Genomic DNA, 22536 nt, shown 5'->3' with positions numbered 1-22536 from the left:
TGGGGACCCCTTGAATATCTACAACACATGTCTGCGCTTCTTTGTCCCAGTAGCTAAGTTCGAGATGAAGAAAACGTACTCATCTTCTTCCTCCTCCTCTGCAATATTGTAATTTCGGACCTCCTGTTCCACGGCAGCAACGCTGCGTTGTTTTCTGTATCCACCACTCACCCTCGTGAGTCCTCGCTGTGTGGCAACTGAGGCAGCAGCTCTGCACATTCGGGCATAGTGCCCCGGCATGTTGCATCGCCCACAAGTCCTCGATTTCGCTGGACATTCCTCTGCATGCAGCAGGTCGTATCCACAATATTGGCAGATGACCGCATTGCTTTGAGTTGGTGTAGACTCCTGCCTTGACTTAGTCTGAGATTGTCTTCCAACTGCAAACGCTTCCTCGTGCTTGATTGAGCATGTAGCTGCGTCCATCTTGGCGCCTCTACTCTCAGCAAGTTCATAGACTCTTCCACTGTCCAGAATCTGTGTTAGCGACATGCCTGGCTCTCTTAAAACCTGTCTCCGTAGTTTGCCGGAGCTGCACCCTTGGATCAGTTGATGGCGGACCATTAAATCTGCATCTGTCTATCTGCACGTGGTGGCTAGCTGTCTCAGCCGTGCACAAAATTGATCAAGTGACTCCTCTTCATGCTGCTTTTCTGCACACATGACAAATCTGTCAAAGTCGACGTTGGAGAGTGGTATGAAGTGATCATTCAGTGCTGTCTTAATGGCCGCATATGTTACAGGCAAATTGAGAGATTCATATATGCGTAGTACCTCTCCCGTGGCAGCGAAAAACATGTCAAGTTTCTTAATCCACAAAAGCCATCTCGGGCCCAATTTCGAGGGTGGACCTGATGTGTCAAATTCTTGCATTGGTTGCAATGAGCCATGTTGCCTTCTCACCACTCCCGCCACCGCAGGGGCTTCTCCATCATTGTCCGTCATGTTCACAGGTCCCACAGGCACCTCACTCCTTGAAGAGGCCGCAAACCTGACTATCTTCGTGTCCGACGTGCCTGACTTCTTGGGGTAGAGCCACTGTGATGATGTGAGGTGTCTCTTCTTTCTTTGCCGCCTGTTCTGACGTTTGGTTAGGCAGAAATCGCAGTCATCCCTCCTGGGACAACTGCAGGGTGTCCAAAAATGTAAGGTTCGTTTGCCTCAGTGACCAGACAGCGCACGAGCACCCTCGCGGGCCGCAACTGCCGTAATCATGAAAAAACAAAATGGCCGCCGTCACTCGTGTGAGGATAGTGTCACACGTGAGATGAAATACCCTTAATGACACACATTGCCGAGCATTTCTCTCCGTGTGCCGCCCTCGTTGACAGTGTTGTGGGGCTTCCCGTGCATCGAGCCGCCCTCTACTAAACACTCACACGCATACATACAATGATACAGCAGCACACACGTCTTGTCGTTCCAGGGTCCCGACAGCATCTGCCTTCTGGACCGTTTTTATTTGTAACGCGCATGCGTGGCCAGAAACGAGGCTCGCACATGCGCACGTCAGCTACGGACGTAACAATGCACAGCATAATTGTGGGTTGTGTATATACTGCAGGAGAATCAGGTGGTGGGGACCAACCACCACCCATGCATCCTACGGTGAGGGTGCGGGGGGGGCAATTGTGCCAGGGTTTGGCCTGCAATTTCACTGAATGTATATTTGAGTCAGGTGAAGTGGCATCAGAGTCAAAGGGGAGACAAAGGAGGAGCATAGGGTTAGCCATCGCATTATAAGCGTTAAGGGCAGTACAAGATGAAATTTGATTGCACGCTGGAGCAGGAGTAATAGTGTCCTCCACATTTGCTCTTCTAGGTAGGTGGAAGAAGGAATCTGGTCAGTAATATGCCCCAAGAAAAAGTAAAAGGGTGCGCTTTTACAGCACGGAGTGGCAGCAATGGCCAGGTTCTTTGACAAAGCCAAGTAAAAGGGCATGCAGTGGGTCCATGACATGCTGGAAGATCGTACCCCTGTGGCATAAGCACCTGTGCAGCAGCCACCTGCTAGGGCACCTAGTGCTAGGGAGAGAAAGCCAAAGGTCCCACAGGTTGTGCCGGGCAGCAGCAAGCCACTTGCAGCAGCAAGCCACCTGCGAAAAAGAGGAGACAACCTAATAACGCTGCAAGAGCTCCGGAAGCCATGTTGGCTGGACCCTCAGGGGAGGCAGTCACAGCCATACCTGCTGTGGTGGCGCCAGCGGTGGCTCAACCTGGACTCCTGCCAGGGAATGAGTTGGGCGTCCGGCCCAAGGACCAAGCGAAAGATCAATGACTGGTGAATCTACCGCCATGGGGGAGGGGAGGGTATTTGCACTTGCACCTTCAGGTGGGGCACCGGGGCCACAGGTGCTGGATTGACCAAATGTGCTATTTCCTCAAACAATGTACGGGTGGAACAGGCCTAATTCGTTTTGCGGTCCACAGGGGCCCCATTTTACACCCACAAACCAGGGGTCAATGTTCTTGCCCACATTCAATAGGGGTGCTTTGTTTTTGGGTCCAGGAGCCCCAGGCCAGCGGTCTGCACAGCCTGCAGCTGTCCGTTCTGTTTTGGTTCAGCAAACCATTCTGATGTCTTAATTTATCTTGAATTGTGCATTTATATCTTGATTCACACAAATCTATTTCTACAATACAATACTGAAGAGTGATTCCTTCTTTATAAATGCAGAGGTCCACAATCCCTTGGGAGTTTTTGTTATGAGCATAGTGTCCTTGGACCTATTCATTTGTATGCTTTGTTTTCTTGTGATTAACCGTAAGACAGCAAAATGAGGGATGGTGCTCCGCATCTTGAAACGCCTGATAATGTACTGTTTGCAATATGGGATTGTGTTTAGGGCATGTCATGTTCCAGGGGCCCTCAAAAGGCAGCTTTGTCTCGTTTTAAGATGGTGGAGTTTCAGAGGTGGTGCCCGATGGCGGACGAGCAAATGGCGAAGTTCCCTTTGGATTTATGGAACATTGGAGCCCAAGGCTCGGCACATCAATAGGCTCTGCAGTCCAGCTGAAGACTAAGAGGGCTCATGAGGCGGCAGTAGGAGCATATGTGGGGTCTTGCAGCAAAAACAGTTTGGGTGAGATCGGTAATTGTTGCAATGTAGCCGCTTATCTGAAGGATTTGAAGGATCAGGGCCGGTCGCTGTCCTACGCGAGACAGCATGTCACAGTCATCAGTTTTTCTGTAAACTGCAAGGGGGAGCGGATTTCGCATCTCACTTTGCAATAAGAAAAGCATTCCAGGGTTCGGCCAGAGCAGTCCCCACACCGCCCGACACACACAGGACGGTTACCTTGGCCATTTTATAAGGTATGTTGGTAATCCTGCCAGCTGTTTGTGATTCTGTTTATGAGGGTGTGCTATTTGCCACAGCAAATAATTTGGCATTCTTCAGGGCCTTTAGGGTAAGCGAGCTGGTGGCTGCGTCTGGGAGGGACCAGGTGGGTGGAATGAAGCGGGCCCACACTCTTCTCCTGCCCGATCCAGTAAGGTTGTATCTTCCTAAGTCAAAAACAGACCAGCTGGTTAAAGGGGCCTGGATAACATTTTTTGCCGCCATGGGTGCGGTGTGGTGCCCGAAAGCATTGCTAGGGTGCTACATAATGGTAAAACCAGCAGGCGGACATCCTAACTTGCTGGTCCACGCTGGGTGGGGAGGTTCCATTAACACAGTTCCAGTTTAGAAGGGTAATGCAGAAGGCATGTCAGGCAGTGGGATTATTTCCGGTGGGTTTCTCGTCCCATTCATTTCGCATAGGCGCAGCCACTGAGGCAGCAGGTGTGGACCTGCCCCTGCAGGCCTTGCAGCTCATATAGAGATGGAGGTCTGTTTGTTTTCAAAGCTATGAGCGGCCAGCCCTTGGGCCGTTTGAACAGCAGTAATTGAGCCTGCATTAAGCCTGCAAACATTTTTCTTGCAGTAGTGAGGCCCACGCCAGGGATGGCCTGGCTGTGCGGCTATTCCTTTGTATCAAGAGCAGCGGTGAGGCTGAAAGACCCAGTGTGTCGTGACAAACAGATGTCTGGGGGTTTTGCGTGTTTCTGGTTGGGAGCAGGGGGCTTGCGCCTCAGGCAGCTCCGGAAATTATTGTCTGAGACATTGGAGCAGGGGCAGGTGCTGCATCCTGAGGTTCTGTTACTGCATGTAGGAGGAAACGACTTAGCCAGGTGCGGCAGGAGGCCGGTGAGGGAGTTTACGGTGAATACGTTGGCATTTCTGGTGCACTTTTTCCAGGGTACAGTCGTGGTCTGGTCTGAAATTATTTCAAGGCAGGGTTGGGGCACGGGGGTTAGCTCCTCCCCATGAACCTATCAGTGAGAAAATTAAACAGGGAGTTGGAAAAATTCACGTGCATGGCCCGACTGCAGGGCATTAGGCATGGCCTGTTAAGACTCTCATCCCCTGAATTATTTAATACAAATGGTGTGCATCTCTCTCAGGAGGGTGTGGACATATTCATCCATGATATTTTGGGGGGTATTTAGCGGTACCTTTGCCCGAGCAATGGGGGAGGGCCATTGAACGGTAGGCCAATCAGCCTTGTGGCGCAATGGACGGGAACCTAAACAATTGGAGTGTAAAAATGTTTTGACTATGACAAAGAAGAAACATGGATTTGCTACCCGGATTGTGGGTTGATGGGTCCACTCGCGTCCAATAGGCCAAGCAGGCGAGGATGGCGGGGGTGGCCCCTTTGGTTGCCCATTGGGTGGATTTTTAGCCCAGGCTTGGGCATTTAGACTGTCCGGCTGGATATTGGACTTCCGTCTTACAAATAACCCTGGGACAGCTTAGACAGCCAGTAGGCCAGACAGGCATCTGGCTGGTGGGCTGAGGGTCAAGGTCATGGGCAACAGATGAAGAACAATGTAACAGAACTATTGGGCCCCATCATAAGTGTTGTAGAATGTTTAATAAAATGTGGCCTGTATAATTCCAAAATGGTGTGGTAGCCTTTCCTTTCGGGGTGAAATGAAATACTGTACGTGATGCTACCATTCATCTTGAAGACCAGGGACCTGCTACGAGTGCAACCCCATAAGCACGGATCCGGGGTTCAAACCTCTGTTGCTCTGTGTGGTCTTGCTTCAAAGACCAGCGCGTTGCCCCTGTTCTATCCTGCGTTCCATATATATTGATTTTTACAAATGAATGCCCAGTTCTCATCTGTGGTAACATCAACCCATGTGGATATGTCTAATTCACCCAGCTTTTCTCTCATCCATTAGTGCATAATTAACAGCATCAGTGCACATAAAGGGGTCACATTACAGTAAATAATGCCCTCTGACTGCTGCTGTTTGCATTGGTGCTTAGTTCAAGAAATGAGTACAAGATACAAGGTATGAGTAACAGACACACATCAGGCAAAGGGAGACTCCAACACAGATTCCTTAGCAGAACCTCTTTATTGATTAGACGCCTGCCGGGCACACTCTGCAACCTCGCTTGGTTGCCCTCCAACCTCCCTCGTCTCTGCACCAGGGTGACTTATAAAATACCCGTAACCAGCCCAATAATGCCGGTGGGGGGGAGGGACGCCGCTCTGTGAGCTGCAATTCTCAGGGGAAGGAGAAAGCTGAAATAGAAGACCTCTGTTCCCAGCTCACAGCTCGGCCTTCAGTAGATTCAAAGCCTTGTGCATGTTGGAAATCACTGGAAAAGAAACAGAAAAGGCCACTGTTAGCAACATGGGGGCAGGCACATTCCTTTCACCCAGTGAAACAAAACATGTTATACCCCAATTCAAAAAGATGTGTTTCTCACATTACAAAATATGTCTCCAGGGCATAGATAGCGCCACTTTCTCCACACATCCCCTAATTTGTTAGGAAACCTTTTTAGCTTTCAACTTTTCACACCACATTTAAACTATACGTGTGTGTTAAGTAATAGGGGGCTTTTGCAGATAGTGGTCACTTCCTGCGGATACTTTCTAAGACACACTTTTTTAAGGCGAGATACCCCTTGAACGACCTATAAACTCACTGGCAGACTGCCTGATACACCCATTCCAGAAGATTGAGTGCGCTGACTGCATCAGTTGCAATCAAGAAATGCTCACAGTTTCATGTCACAAAGGACACCGCAACATAAAATTTGAGCTGAGTCGTATGTCCAGAGAAAAGTTAATGATTGCTTTTAGAGCCCGGTGTACACACATTTGCGAATTACGCCTGGCTTCTACTGGTGCACGATACTCCCTTTTCCAGGCATAAGCAGTGCAGTTCTGGGGCTGCATCTCCCTGCATCCGGACCCCTTTAGCTGTCATACCTAACTGCACCTGCAGTGATCGGATGTTCCCAGCACTCGGCAGCAAATGTTCGAGCTCAGGAGAGCTCTACTCCAGTTTCTTGTTTTGTTTTCTTCATTTAAGTACATTAATCTAACAGAGTACACAGGGGGCCCCCTAGGGTCTATAAAATTGCCTTTACCACATTAATTCTTTCATCAGAGCATTTAAAAGAGAGGGTTGCAAAAGTCTGCACGCTGTGTTAAACAATGGCTACATGTAGGTGACATTATCACCCATTTCCCTTTCAAATGTTTCTGTAAGACTTGATAGGGCTTTGGTAAAACGCAGATCATTTCAGGCTCACATTACTTACAGGCTGATAATTGCATGCTTTGATTCAGGGCGTGGCTAATGAAGCTGAATTCCCTCTCATTGTATTCAAAATATTCCCATAACAGTTTGCATATTCTCAGGTTGGTGTATCACGTGATTGATGTATGTTATCAGATATATCTATAAAACATGGGGGCTTATTCATGGAATTATTTGCGCCAAAAAAACGGGATTTGTGTGCCATTCTGCCCGCAAATCCCCATTTATTAAACAAGGATTTGCGGGCAGAATGGCGCACAAATCCCATTTTTTCGGCGCAAATAATTCCATGAATCAGGCCAATGGTATTTTAGCCAAGTGTTTTAATGCTTTTTTTTACAAGACTTTGACTTACCTGCCTTCAGCCTACACAGATCCATGCCCCATCACTCCAGCAACTCACCCCAAACACAGGTGGATTCCCAAGGTACATGTTTTACATTTCCGGCAATGGGCATAAAACACACTTAATGCTGAAAAAAGATGTGTCTGCGACGCCAGGGTGTCTGCTTATGGCCATTGAAGGGTGGGAATATATAATCGCCATTCTCCCTAGAAATCCGTGGGTTGTCTGACTTAAAACTTCCTGAGAGCGTGCATGAGGCAGGTTGTGTTCACTGTGGCAACGGGGCATAGCTTTCTTCCTAATTCATTTTCCAAAGGAAGCCTTTCTTCACGTGAAGACTTCATAAACATTGACCTCCGTTGCCTCATTGCAATAAACAATGTGGTCACGTGCTCCTGAACATGAACCTGAACTCCACTGGTGCTAAATGTGGCTCTTGCTCTGCGTTACGGTATTATGGAACCCAACCCCCGAACACAGGTTCTCACACACGCGCATGCATGTGGCAAACGGGAATGGGGCCTGCCTGATCAGCTCCCTTACCTGTAAGGGGAAATTATCAACTCACTGGAAACACATTTGCCATCGGAATCGTATTGACTGGTGGTCAGCTCGCACATGCTTGCCATGCTACGCTGAGGCCAGACTCCACTGGCAATGTCCTGTGTCCGGAGGTTCCTAGCTTGAATTTCTTCTTACCAGACTTAGTGAGAAGGGAGGAATAGTTGATAGAGAAGCAGTTGGAGTAAAGAGAGAATGGCAGTAGGAGGAATATACAAGAAAGCGGTAAGAAAAAATCACTGGGCTAGCAGGTTACAGTGGAGGGCACAAAAGTAACGTGAAAGTCAAACCCAAATTTGACTTTCAAAACACACCCAAATTTGAATTTCAGCCCAAATTTGAATTTCAGAACACACCTACATTTCTATTTCAAAACAACCCCCTTTCCCTTTTCCATGCACTTGCGTGTTCTTAATGTTACTGGGCCTAGTAAGATCGCAATTTTTGTTCTCCCCAGTTCCCCTCCCTTTGCTTGGTCATGCTCTGAAACACTTGTGTATGAGCGCGATATAAATAAAACATCATATCATATCATATCATGCAACAACACTGCCTGTGACTTCCTAATTCTCCTGCTCTCCTCAGGACCTGTAAGGGGCTGATAGATCAGATGCTTCTTCGGGGTGAACCCCAATAACCCCCCGCACCCATCTTTTTAATGCGCACTATGGCATAGTCTGATGTAATGACTCCCACAACCGACTTTGGCAACTGCTATCCAATTGCTTATGCCATCCATGCCTGGGAATTAGTACTCTAGATAGGTGAAGGGTGGACATCTAGCTGTGGATGTTACTGAAGGAAGCAATTATGCAGGGCCTCAAAATGCTGAAGCGGACTGAGAGAAACTGCACGTGGCATAAGCACAGGGGAAATGTTACCCTGATGCAAACATGCAATGACAAAATAAGGAGGCACACTAGGATAATGTTTGCCGTACTTCTAATACCATGCAATATTGCACTTGCACAGGTGCCATGTTTCTCTAATGGAGACCCTGGCCTCCCCATCTATCCAGTCCTGATAGTGTGCCCTACTATTAAACATTTCCCTAAATCTGAGGCGATTTGGGAGCGAGTGGATTAGGAGCACGTGAGGGGTTTGTTGTCAGTGAGTGTCTAATGTAAGTATCCTGAGTGAACCCTTCCTGTTACCCACAGCAGATCCTGTGGTGGTTATAGTGTAATACAGTAAAGCAAAAAGTGGTGCCAGGAGGGCGAGACTAACTGGAGAAGGAAGGCAGAAAACTATGAAAATCAAATCATTATTTTTATTTTATTTTTATTTGAATATATGAAAAGTCATTAAACATTTTTAATCAATTTTTATAATCAATTTGTACAATTTTTTATGAATATAAAAAACATCCTACCAATCATGCATTCATACACTCAATCAAACCAAATACATCCATAAAACATTCAATTGTTTTAAGATATTGAAGAAATACTTTGTCTGGAGTGAACAACTATTAGCTATATAATGAAAATGAATTGTATTTTTCTTCACTATCTTAAAACAATTGAATGTTTTATGGATTTATTTAGTTTGAATGAGTGTATGAAGGCATGTAGGATGTTTTTTTATATTTATAAAAAATTGTATAAATTGATTATAAAAATTGATTAAAAATGTTTAATGACTTTTTATATATTCAAATCAAAATAAAATTAAAATAATGATTTGATTTTCATAGTTTTCTGCCTTCCTTCTCCTGTTAGTCTCGCCCTCCTGGCACCACTTTTTGCTTTAGTGTATGACCTTACCTCAAGGTGCCAGTGACTGTTGAGGTTCCCACCTTGGGTTTTGTATATAGTGTAATACAGACCACCTTGTTGAGGATCCCTTGCAACCACTGGCGAAATAAAGCAGCAGGGTCCAGGCATTCAAAAGCTGTAGCTTTCCCACCTTTTAGTTCACTCTTTGCAAGCCTGGTAAGCCAAACTACTTCAGAACCCTGGAAAGATCATCCTGGAGGGACAAGGTACTTGTTTTTTTAATTGGAACACTTTTAAGGTTGATGCCCTTTATGGACTTGATCCAGTGACTCTGGCCCGGAAGAGGTTAAACTATTCCTCAGTCACTGCTGTTCAAAAGAGCAGAGTCTGGGAAATGTCTGTGATTGTTACTTACGCAAATCCAGGTCCTTTGGCTCATAAGCATAGAGGCGGTTGGAATATTGCCCGGTGATATCAGCTCGCACAGTCAGGGAGGGATCTGAAATTGGATAAAAGCACATGATGTCAGATTACGGCAGGGAGATTTGATTGATAGCCTTGAGGAAAGCTTCTTAGAGATACCACACAGAGGTGGAACTAGTAGGCAGAGCTAATTAAAGAATTTTCATTACATATAGATGTTGGGATCTTGTGTTTAAAAAAGCCTAAATTCGCTAAATGAGTGGGGTCTCCCGACTGGTTTAGATTTGTCTCGATTGTACAACATATCCCTGGTGGGCCACCGATAAAGTAAAGATGGAACCTCAGGGAGATGAGTTGTCAACTAGATAACGGGTCCAAGTAAGTGAACGGTGCAGAATGTACGAGGAACGTCTATAACATGAGGAATTTGATCGCGTACACTAGTTATGTCAACTCTACATAGTCGTTAAACACACCTGTGAACTATGGATGATAGTCCCTGCAAAAAAGGGTAATTGAGCTTGTCCTAGGTAGGCTGACTTGAATATGGCACTTAATCTACATACAAGGTTGGGTTGATTGGCAATTGCCTTTTTTGAAAACCAACACAGAGTAATACATTTGGTAAATGTGCTTTGTCTACATGTCATAAATTGGACTGTGTTTTGACCGGAGAAACATGAGCAGTACTGGTCGTTGCCCTTTGGAGGAATAGGATTTTACACCAAGCAAGTCGAGTTCCTCAACTTTTCTTATGAAGCTATATCTCCTCTCCCCCAGCTAAGTGTCATGAGGAGCCCAGGTGGGTTAGCTACTGGTAACCCCCACCCTTCACTGAAGTCTTGTGGGAATCTCACATGCAGCCTGGGCTGACCTCAGACTTAAGGACCCTCAGGGCTTCTTAGAGACTTGGCTGGGGGAATGTAAGACACAAGTATTCTAGAGTGTAAAAAAGGACGCGATAAAGACGATAGGGCCAGTCCACTGGGCGGGTGAGAAGGACCACGAGAGTAAAGGGAGCACAGAAATCAGGGGTGCTTCTAGAGATGGGAGTGGCAACTGGGTTGGGGTGTTACCCGAGGGGAGGGAGGAGGCGGATATTTAGAGGTTGTAATCAGCAGAATGGGGTGAGAGGGGCTGCAGACTAGTATTTTAAAGGAATAATACATTTGCTGCGGCCCCCGATGCTGCCCCGATGCTATCACCGGTGCAGGAAGGATGGGTTCCAAAAGGTCATGCAAGGTTTTAGTAAATGGATCAGTTCTTGGGGCACCAGACATGGTGGGCTAGCAACTGCTGGAAATTTGAAGATGTTCAGCCATTGGGGAAATGTGAACAAATTGAATAAAGACATTTTAAAAATGCAGGATAATGGCAAATTCTCAAACACTAAACTTCACATAGTGCGCTCTTGTCGTCTTGAATACATTATTTCTGTCAATGAATCATTTAATCGATATGCTAGTACTGTTGTTTGTCATGAGTCATATATTTTGAATTTCCAGTTGCACCCCATACGCCAACCAAGCATTATATTGAGGTTGATTAATTTCCAATTGTAACCCTTTACTCAGTGATCCGTTTTTTCTTTCATTCATTCATTCATTTGGTCAAGCATTTGTTCTTTGCTTTGTGTGCATGCACACACACACTCGTGGGTGCTTCAAAAATGGAGCATACTGTGGGATGCTGTTATCTGCTATGAAATGGCACCATTCTCAGTGGTCGAAGTGGTCAGGAGGGGTTGGGAGCAGTGATATATCTGATTCCAAGATCATGATTTTAGTTTTTTTAATATTGATTCTTAGATCATTCTGTTCCAAATATTTTGCCAACTCGTTGATTCTCCGCTGTAAACCGATTGGAGTCTGGTCTAAGAGCACAATGTCATCTGCATAGAGAATCCAGGTAATATTCTGGCGGTAGAGCATGATGGGGGAATGCCCAGATGTCTTCGATATCAGACAGAAAATGGTTGAACAAAACGAGGGCTAAAGAACATCCCTGCTTAAGACCTCTAAAGGTCTAAATTTCTTTGGAGAGATGTCCCTGAGTTGAGAGTCTGACTCTCATACTCGTGTTAGAATAAAGGAATATAATGGCTTCGAGCAGGTCTCTCGGGCACCCCCTGTCCAACAGCTTGCCTCACAACCTTTCCCTACTGATGTTGTGAAAGGCCTGCCTAAAGGTCAATGTAGGCGACATACAGTTTTTTATTAGAACGCCGGGTTCTGGCCTTTAGGATGCTCAGCAGGAAAAGGTTGAGACTCGTCCCCACCCCTCTCACAAATTCAGTCTGTCTCAAATGGAGCTGCCTGGCCTTGGTGGCCCATGCAACTAGATGGTGTAGTAGAAGAGAGGCAAACAGCTTTCCTAGGGTATTGAGCAATGCAATGGGACGGTATATTGAAGGTGTTTCCCTACAACCTTTCTTGAACACTGGCATAATCGATGCTGTCCTCCAGGAAGTAGGCACATCCTTGTGTTCTAGGACTTGTTTTAACAATATAGAACGAAACTAGGCCCATAATTCCGGGTTTTGATTTAAGATGTTATTGTTAAAACCATCAGGGCAAGCAGCCCTGGAGAAGTTTAGTTTTTTGATAGGGTAGATGATGTCATCTTTATCAAATTGGCTATCCCATTTTGAGTCAGAGTTATTTGTGACTGACAAGCATTTCTCACCCTCTAACGCCCAGGTAAATTCCAAATATCTATGCTCGGAAGAAACCATTTTTTGTGGCAGACCTTTGGCAAATAGAGAAAGGAAGTGCTCAACCCATTTATATTCGGGAACTATTGGACAAAGACTAGCCCATTGGTGGATATCATTATTGTTAAGCACAGCACGGAAGTCTCTGCTGTTCTTCTTCACCATTATATTAAGTATTACCTCAGCATCACGCTGAATATTCATAGCCTTAGAAGACAGCAGCCAATTGCAGTATAGTTGTTTCTGCTTCCTAATCAGTTTATTTCTATCGGGCAAATTCCACGTACTCGATTGCCTTATGTTGACCCGATAACGTTTTTTCTGTTCCACCAGATCAGTATTGTAATAGTGTACCCTTGTTGTCTTAGAGTTATATCCCAGGGTGTGGGACTATTTGAACTGTTGAAAGAGCTTTTCGTATGCCATGGGCCCACCCCTAATCAGCTGGTTCAGGCCACTTTGCCATATCTTGTGTTTTAGAAAAAAATAACTATTACCCGCCTGGTTCACCTGAATTTTCTCACTTCTTATGGTTTTAACTGTTGTTCCGCCTACCTTCCATGTGAGTTTCAGCAAGTTATGATCACTATTGCTCATCGGAAAAACTTTGAAGGCAGTTACCCAGCTATTTATATTGGAGGACTTAAAGAAGTAATCCAAACAAGATTGTTGGACCCCTCTAGACCTTTTGGACTTGTCGGGTATATCACCTTGTGTGGCCATTTAGCATCTCAATATCCCTCGTCTTCAATTCCTGTTGCCAAAGAGAATCCCTTTTTTGCATACTTTTGCCAGAGAGTAGTTTTCCTTTATTATCAAAACAGTTAAAATTTAAGTTGCCACAAATATTAAGATATGGGTTTGATTCTTTTACAAGGATCTTATCTATCCATGTAGTCATCAAATCAACAAATGAGACTTCATTCTCTGCGAGAGCATTCCAATAAATTTTAAAAATAAAACAAGGGTATCTTTAGAAGCCCCCAGGCTCTTTCCCAGGACACATAGATTAGTTGCACAAATGGACTTAGATTTATGAATTCCAAAACCCTCAGCCATTGCCCCAGTTTTAACAACGTAAGAAGCCCAGAAGGGGGACAACCCAATATATCACAGAAGGGCAGGGGGGCTAATCAGCCAAGTCTCTTGAAGACAGATTCATCAAATGCTTTCAAAACCAACCCTTCTTCCAGGAATAAGTGTTTATGACCCCTTACGTTCCAGGAGCACCATTGATATGGCGTCCTTTCTACCGGATCTAAGTGTTATTCATGGCAGAGCGTGCCAACTAGGACCAATCATGATTAGTATTTTCCATCAATGGTACCTTCTTTCCAACTTTTGTAGTCCTTTTGTCCCGTGTTGCACAATGATGATCAACTCTGATCAAGATGGACAGATGGCCGCAAGGTACCGGGTGGTCAAGGGAGACTATATCCTTTGTTGTGCTTTTCTCTGCTTTTCGATTCGGATTCTCCTTGTTGGTGGAGCCAAATAGGTTATCTCTCCCTGGATCATGAAAGGGCAATACTGTGATCTCGAATCCACGTGAATCCACGTGGCAGCAGGTCTGTTGCTGCTTCTAGGAGCAGATTATGCACCAAGCTAAAGTGAAACTGTAAGGAAACCCAATCTGTCCTCCTCTCAGTGATGAATTGCAAGCTCTTCAGATCGTTTGATTTTATATTTCTAAGCTTTGGTGCACTGGGAAGGAGCTTTAGAAGGTTCACCCGATTAAGAATTAGACCACCTCTACAGGGCAAGAGTCTTTCTATTGTGACCTTGGGGGTCAGGTGACCACTGGAAGGCTCTTTCACCACTGTATGATTGCTAGTCGGACTCTCAGACATAGTTTGAGGAGTATTTCCAGGCCATTCCTTTGGATTCTTTATGTGGATGGCTATCTTGTTTCATCTTTCTTTCAAAGTGAAAAATGTTCCAGCGGGTGAAGTGAAGTCAGCTGACAATTTTGGTTTGAAGAGCTGCACCGACCCAGGTTCATCCTTATCACAAAGTTCCATAATCTCATCTTCGAGCCCCTCTCCAAGGGAGTATGTAGATAGGTCTAAACATTTAAGCATTTCCTCGTCCATCACTGCATATAATCTGTCTGGTACGCCATCAGGCACACAATTGGAGACTATTCTTGGAGCTCGAATAATAGTCTTGTTTTTGATGTTTTTTCCTGCTTTGAAGGCTCAGAGGGAGGCATTGTTAGTTTCCACAGGAAGGCTCTCGAGCCGTCGGATTTTGGTTTATTAATATTCAGCAGCTTATTGGTCTTCATCTTTATGGTGGGCTGGCCCATGGGCACCTGAGCTTCAGGTTTGGATTTATCAAAGATCAAAAACGGCTTCGCATCTGGTCTCAGGGTATTTATCTCAGTGAGGTGATCATGAGGAAGGCTTGCCATCGTTCTCCGTTCTTGTTGGAAGCTCTTTTCACAGATTCTTAACTCTGGAGATTCTTTCTCTTGTCCTAATTGGATATTGGCTTCTATTTGGCTACCGTCATGACCATCATCTTTCAGATGCTTTGGCCATTTTTCTCTAGCTGTTTGAATTTGTGGTTGTCGTTCACTACTCTCCCCGGAACCCTCCTGTTGTCCTTCCGGTGGATGTTGGGATCCAGGGTTGCTGGAATGGGCCGAGGAGGAATTGATATCCATCTTTTCTGAACAAGAACGATCCTCAGTCTTTCTTGCCAAGTTCAAAGTCTCAAGGATAGCAGACATCAATGTATTTTTTTCGTTGGCCTCCCCTCTAGCCAAATCAGACAATATTTCCTGCCATTTTAACAATGTTTAAGCCTCTCTATCCAATCTTCCCATCATGGTCTCCGTTAGAGATTCCAACACCACAAGTTTGGACTGAGATGGTGCAAGTAAGTGGGCTTGATCTTTAATTGAGTCATTCAAAGGTTTTTATAGTTTAATGAAAGGGTTAAGGGCGATGGTTAGTCAGGACAAAATGAGCACCTGGATGTTTTGGGTCTCCATCATCCTTTCAGATTGTGTCTTTGAAGCACCGTAGTGGCGGCATGGAGAATGCTCAAGTGATTCAGACTCTATAGAGAATACAGAGGAGTTGCTCTGGATATTCTGTTCACGTACAACTGTAGGGTCAGAAAGTAAAGGCCTGTTTGAATGTACCTCTAGCCCAGCCTTCTCTCCTGTTTTGATTCAGGGGGTCTCCTCTTGATTATTAGACTTATCTAGGAGTATGCGAGGTGAACAAGGTTTGAAAACCTCACTTAAGCGCCTCTGGCTTTCCATGGTCGTTTTTATTTCTGCAATGTCTTTTGATAGTCTTGCTGCGATAGCTGCATGTTGTGTTTTTAGACAGTCTAGCGAACGACTGATCCAGCTATCCATTTCTTTTTGATTGGAGTATGTGTTTTGCACATAATCAGGGGAGTCGGGACGAGGAAATAGTCTTCCAAATCCACATATTCCTCTGCATAGCTTAGCAGTCCAGCCAGGGGGTAGAGGAATGGGTGTGTATTAGCTCTTTCACTGATTCCATGACAGTTGAGTTGGTTAAATCCCTCTCGTTTAACCTAGCCGGTTTCAGTATATCGCTTGTACAGATTGATGTGCCGACCGACGGTAGTAGCATCCTTACCTCAGAGGGGGGTGGGTGGAGAGGACAGAGACGTCGGCGCCAACACCCGAGGAGATGAAGGGCAAAGATGTTTCTCTCTGTTTAGCATGCAAGCTTTAGGATGCACAGCTTCCAATTCTAGTGTTGGTTCTGTGATCTCTTTATTAACAGATCCTTGTGAAGCAGGTCTAGCTGTTTGTTGGTTACCTGATTCCACCGATGTGATGGTGATGGTGTCAGTAGGTGGAAAAATCAGTTTAGAGGCTGCGTCGATGCCACCCTGATCGCGGTTCCCCCCCCAATCTGTCAGTTGTAATATGCAGATCATCAGCCCCTATAGGATCCTCCCACCACCTTCCCTTCCTATGAGTACAAGGACCCTTCAATGACAATGTCTTTTTTTCATTATTCTCGGCTAGACAAGATGAGAGCAGCGGGAGAAATGGTAGGTGGGAGTTGAAAGAGACAACCCCTGCTGCCACGATAGTTTACACTAGGAATGTATTTCGTGGGGGTGGGGGGCCCGCAGTAGAAGAAGAGTTAAAGAGTTTAGACCAATGCCGGCCAGGTGGTCCGGTTAGTGTAGACAATAGGTAAACAGTGGGTGGCCGGGGTCTCCGGTTACTCACTAGTTCGTTCACTTTCTTAGCTTCCTTCAGTCGAGTGTCGGTGATCAGCAGGAGTGGGGGTAAAACAGCGCGTGGAGGTTTTCCTTGTGAGTGAAGGATCTATAGAATTGTAGGAGGCTTTCAGGGTAACAGTGCTAGCAGCACCGCAGCCCAGCTTCCCAGCCTGCCAGACTGCTTCCACTCGACACCTCTCCGCCCTCGCTCCACGAGGTGTAGGCAGTTTTGAAGTTAAAGCACCACCTTGCAAACAATAGAAACCACCAACAGACTGCAATTGACAGCCATACTGCTTTCACTCAACATGTGCATTTGGAATCAGAGCTCTTGAGAATGATGTCCCACATTGATCACTGCAGGTGGCACATTAATCTGAGGCAATATCTTACTGCGACGTCTACCTCTAACTGCCCTTTTATGTGGACTAGAACCTGTGACCTGATCATAAATATCTCTGCATCAGGAGCATCTCCTGAGCTATTGTACTGGGATTAGAACCTGTGAATTGTACTGGGATTAGAACCTGTGAATTACAAAGTACAAGCTCATCTCTACAGCAGACTGCGGCGAGTCAGAAGAAGGTCTCAGATTCTCAGAGGACATGATCTACAATTTTTTATTAAAGTAATGCTATAAGGCTTATCTTTCCCTATTTCTATGTGTGTTCCCTACCTATTTCACTAAGGTGCTCGTTTGTCAGTAGTGAATGTCCAAAGAAATATGCACGCTGTCCAAGTACGACCCTAACTGACCCTACCACTAAGTAAACTAACTTAAGTTAGGAGAATGACTCTCTTCTCCCAAGGGTACTTCTAGTACCAATCTTTAATATACATTTCGCAATTAGTCTCTTGTGACTGCTTGTATTAATCTCTTCAGTTCCCAGAGGGAGAACTTTAGTCTTCTTTCTTCACTTGGACTCACTTTTGGCTGTCTCTTAATAGTAGAAATGTCAGTGTGACCTTTTGCGGGAATATGATCTTGAGTGGTTTTCACTCTTATGCTATGATAGTTCCAACTTTCTTGAATCTGTTGATTCTGTATCTGTCCTATGCGTATAGGCTCATGGCCATGTCTTTCTTTGTACTATATTGTTCATGTTCAGGATAGCAAGTTATTTTCCCCTTTCCCAGGGTGTTTTCATCCACTTGCTCTCTTTCTCATTACACTGTTGTTCATCAACCTTTTCCTTTGTTTCACAACCTTTATATTTTTTTGTTATGTTCCCCTTTTCCCAAGGTATCTTCATCCACTGGCTCTAGTTCTCATTGCCCAGCTTTTCATCCAACTTTTCTCTTGCTTCACAACCTTTATTTATATTTGACTTCAGTTTTGAGTTTGTTTCACAATTTCTACTGTGACAAGTTAGCTGCGTGGTATAATGATTCCCTTGAGTCTGCCTGTACTTCGCGTCCTGCCCGTTACCTTCTTTCTAGAGGGAGAACGTATTTGGAAAACTTCCTTCTCGAGGACTCTCTTTCGACTTCTGAAAAGCCGGTATAATTCCCTCCCTGGTGTTCGTCTCCTCGTTTGCTTGCGTCTTCTAACAGTGTCCCGGTGCTCGGCTGCACACTGAAACCTTTGGTTGCCGGTGGTATCAGTGACGTTCTGCGGATGGCCTGCCCACCCTGGAATCCTCTCTGTGGTCTCACCACCACCTTCCGTTGGGCTTCTGCACTGCCAGTTTCTTGGATTGAAGGATTGCAGCAACTCTGGCATCCCTTGTAGCACTTACAAGCGAGTTTGTAACCCAGAGATTTCCTGGTTCTTGTTGTCACCAGTTGTTACACAGCGTGGGGCCTCCCCCATCTTGTGTACGTGATCCTCTCTCTCCTCATGCTTCTCTCTCATCTTGGGCTTTATGTATGCTCTTCAATGTGCTTGTCCCAGTAAAGTGGGCGCTCTGATTTAAAGGGACATGATCTTTTCTCCTCAGATAACGGGATCCCTTAGGAATGTCCTTATCCCAGTTCTGACAGATCATGTTTTCTGATATTTTAAAACATCCCATGTAGGCCATGGTATATCCAGCTGGAGTGAGTTACTCACAGGAACGGCAGTCCTTTTCCCCAAACGGGGAGTGTCTCCCGGTGAGTTCCCAATTGCCTCTACCCCTACGGAGAGTATTGCGGAGCGGGCTCACCTCCCAAGCCTCACATTGGCAGTGTCTTCCCTCTTAGGGAGAAGGGACAAAGTCCCTCTATTCATCACAAGACACATTAAGCTGCTAAGCTGTCGAAATGATAGTTAAATGTATGTATTTATTTTATTTATTGGGTGTATATATAAAGTGCCTATACAAAATGTGTTTCAAGACGCAACAAGACAAGGCGGTGGCAGGGATGACAAAAACAGATTGTGCAAGAGGAGTAACAGTAAGTGCGGGGGAGAGGGAAGAGGTAAGGGGGGTGCAGGTCAGGGCGGAAGCGCCTGTGGGCTAAGTGAGTTCCAGGGGAGGCCAGGTAGATAGCAGGGTAATGCAGAGTGTGCAGGGGAGGGAAGGTCCACATGCTAAGTGGGAGGTAAGGGGCTGGAAGGGCTCAAGGGATGAAGGACCAACTAGGCAAGTGCAGGGGGAGGGGACCCGGAAAGGCAAGTGCAGGTTGTGGGGGAGGGAGGTCATGGGAGACCAGGTGCAGGGGTAGACTGGACAAGGAGGGCCTGATGCCCTGTAAGAATCTGAAGGAGCAGCCCGTCAAGAGGCAGATGAGGACATTAGCAGGGGAGGGGGAGAGGAAAGGTGGAAGAGAAAAGGAAAGTCTTGAGAAGCTTCTGGAACTTAAGGAGATCTGTCTCAATTCTGAAAGGGGCAGGGAGGCCATTCCTGTTGGAGGCACCTGCAGAGGAGAGAGATATACCCCCCCACTCTCTGCTTTGAAAAGCATCTGATCTGCAGAGAGTTGGAGCTAGAGGAGCAGAGGGCTCTAGCAGAAAGGTATTTAGGGAGAGAGAGTTGGATGTAGCGGGGTCCCAGGCCCCAGAAAGCCTTGTGGATGATGCACTGCTCATTAGTAGGCTGTCAAAGGAATTACATTGAAGGCGTTGAGAGGTGTTGCATGTTTGAATGTAATACTAGTTCAGTGGAAACATGCTACATCATACTTGTGACAAACCCTAATTAGAAGGAAACGTGTCTGTGATTGTAGGACGAATTTGAGACATTGGGCCTCATTACGAGTGCGACGGTAAGGGGTTAACGGCACCAGTAAGGATGCCGGTGCCGTTAACCCCTTACCACCGCATTCCGAGGTCCCTTAGCGGGTCCCAGTAAGGCCAGCTGATTTTACCAGCCTCCCTTAGCGGGAGCCGCTAAAGGACCATGGAGCTATTTGCGGGCCCGTTATTAGCTCCTTCCCCATTCCCATTGAACCCTATGGGGGCTCGAATGGGGAATGGTTTTCAGAATGGGGACTTACCAGGTCCTCCAAGGTTGGAATGACCCGGTAAGTCCCCATACCGAGAACCCGGACCCGGTATGCGGTAAGGGTGTAGCCATGGTGCTAGCAGCACCATGGCTACCTCCAACCTTGTAATGATGCCCATTGTCTCTCTGGTATGAGAACAGTTGACCCAACTAACCGATAAAGGTTGCCAAAAAAAAGAGTAAGTATAACTTTTTTAGTCCCTCCCACACCACTCAACTTTCCCTCTCCTCCCAGTCCATCCCATCCAAGGCCAAAGTGCAAGTGGTTCTTTGTTTACACTTCGACCATTGCTCACCACCGTATTTGTAGAGTCCACGACAACCAAAACGTTAGTGTTGGTGTTTTAAACTCTTGGATTTTAAGGTGATATTTGGGACTGTTTAAGCTTACGTTCTTCTTTCAGCATAAAATTAATGTGATGGCTTATAGATCGCTCTCATCACAGTATCTCGAACCCGGAACATAGCTCTGATGCTTAACCGAGGACTTGGCCACCCTTCTTTGATTTATGAATCCTGCTCCATTTGTTAATCACATGGTTATTAGTTAAAACAAGTGTTTTGATGAGACAGCAAGCTGGCATATGTGACAGCATACAAAATAAAGAAACACATATGCAAGGAATCTGGTTTATATGGAAAAAAGACCACTCGCGCTGCTTTGATGTTTTGTTAATTTGCTGCAAAAGAATCTAAACAAAAGCACACATAAAGAAAGCACAGACGAGGTGCCCTGTTTATTTCTGCTTGTTAAAGAAATGTTCGCATCACTTTATTCTAAAAGGTGACCTGTGCATTTCAGTGGGGTTGGACTGCAGCATTTGCATACGTTACTCTCGGCAGAGGGCAGTCTCCCTCCCTGCACGCTCCCTACACCAACGTGGTTGCTGGAAATACACTTTAAAGAAATAGCTCTTGATGGGCCTGTCACAGTGCAATGTAAAAAAAAAGACAGCGGGCCTCATTACGAGTCCGGCGGTAACTGAGGCGGTAAAACCGCTTGGTTACCGCTGGACTCGTATTACCATTCTGCCTCCGTGATTCCCGGAATTACCGGGGCATTACAACCCCGGTTTCCCGGGAATCACGGAGGCGGAATGGTGTTAATCCCCATTCCCCTTGAGTCCTATGAGTCCTATCTCGTGATGCTGCCGCTGTTTCCTCGTCCGCCTGCAGGCGGGCGGTGTTAAACCCGCCAGGTCAAACCTGGCGGGAACATCACCTCCCGCCTGCAGGAGTCGGGATCAGGCGGTCCGGAAACAACAGTGGCGGCGGGTTTACCGCCACCGTTATTTCCGGGCCGCCTGATTTGTAATAAGGCCCAGCATGTCTACCGCTGCTTGCTCATCCCCCTGTGCGTGTAATGCTCAGGCACAGGAAAATGGGGTTATTTTTCTATGCATTTCTAAGTGCATCCTATTTGTGGATGCAAATTATAAGGCGCAGACTTGTCTACTTATTTTCGCAGATGAACAAAGGGGGAAACCGAGCGCATCTGAATGTCAGATAGCCTTTGTGGATTGCGCCCAAAAATGTTTGGAGAATATGGCCCAGAGAATGTGCACAAAGTTCCCCCATTACAAAAACCGCGCTTCACTCCGGTGTTGTATGTTGTTCCTCTTCCGGTTCATCCCAAAAGAGTCATCCTTTCGGGTTCCCTATGCCCTTCAATTAAAGTTGCTCATATTGTTTATTCCTGGCTGGAATAGATTCTGTTGAGCAAAGTGCTGCAAAACTTTGATTGCAAAGGTAACTGAGTAGATCGCTTCCTGGCTTGATGTTGACCATTTTTAGTGACCCAGTGCTAAAAGACTTTTTCCAGTATATATAGATCATTGACTGGAAAAATGAGAGTGCCATTGGAGGATTGGAGCCTTTTAAAGGGAATACAGTCAACGTGAGAGCATCCAAGCATTTAACTGTCTGAGTTGCTGCCTTCAAGCTTTGAGCAGTTGGGTTCCATTTGTGCTCGTTTGTATTTGTATTTTGTATTTTATTACTTGTATTGTGCTCCAGACCCGTAGGTATAAGGGCGCATTGCAGAAGAAGACTTACAGCTTAGTTACACATCATCATCATGTTAACCATTTACATAACACAACAAAGTTAGGGTGACATGGTATCGTACAATTACCACTCGTTGACTTGCTTATGCCTGCACTCATCTGTGCACGCCTGAGAGGCTCATTTGCGAGCTACACATGCATCCGGAAATGCTTTTGTTTTGTTCATGGTGGGTGGAGGTAGGATTGCACCAATCTATTGGTCCACTACCTTGAATGGAACGGCCATTGCTTAGACCACTGAGAAAGGCCATCGCCAAAGGGAGCGCATCCCACCGATCTGTTTACGGGTTTGCACGTATTCACATGGAGTGCACGATCACAGCGCTTCTACCAGCAATGCTACAGAGGAATCTGCCCACACTAAACATGGCTGGACATGGCTGGAACAGTAGCACTGCACATATCTACAGGAATTGCAAAGCAGACTTTGCACATAGGACG

At 45.9% G+C, this 22536-nt stretch overlaps 1 protein-coding gene across 1 annotated transcript in view; it reads right to left on the bottom strand.

The window, feature by feature from the left end:
- Positions 1 to 5397: 5397 nt before the first annotated feature.
- LOC138569463 (anterior gradient protein 2 homolog) overlaps positions 5398 to 22536 on the bottom strand; it is a 57691-nt gene continuing 40552 nt past the window's right edge. The window contains exons 7-8 of the mRNA XM_069647444.1: positions 9657 to 9740; positions 5398 to 5663 (exon numbers count right to left, since the gene is read on the bottom strand). Of these exons, the coding sequence (XP_069503545.1) occupies positions 5614 to 5663; positions 9657 to 9740 (134 nt within the window). The 3' untranslated portion in view covers positions 5398 to 5613. The remainder of the gene's footprint in view (positions 5664 to 9656; positions 9741 to 22536) is intronic.

Source organism: Ambystoma mexicanum, chromosome 2q (assembly GCF_040938575.1).
Source record: "Ambystoma mexicanum isolate Mex_15411 chromosome 2q, UKY_AmexF1_1, whole genome shotgun sequence".
Lineage (NCBI taxonomy): Eukaryota > Metazoa > Chordata > Amphibia > Caudata > Ambystomatidae > Ambystoma > Ambystoma mexicanum.
The sequence above is the reverse complement of the archived record's forward strand: the minus strand, read 5'-3'. Positions and strand labels throughout refer to the sequence as shown.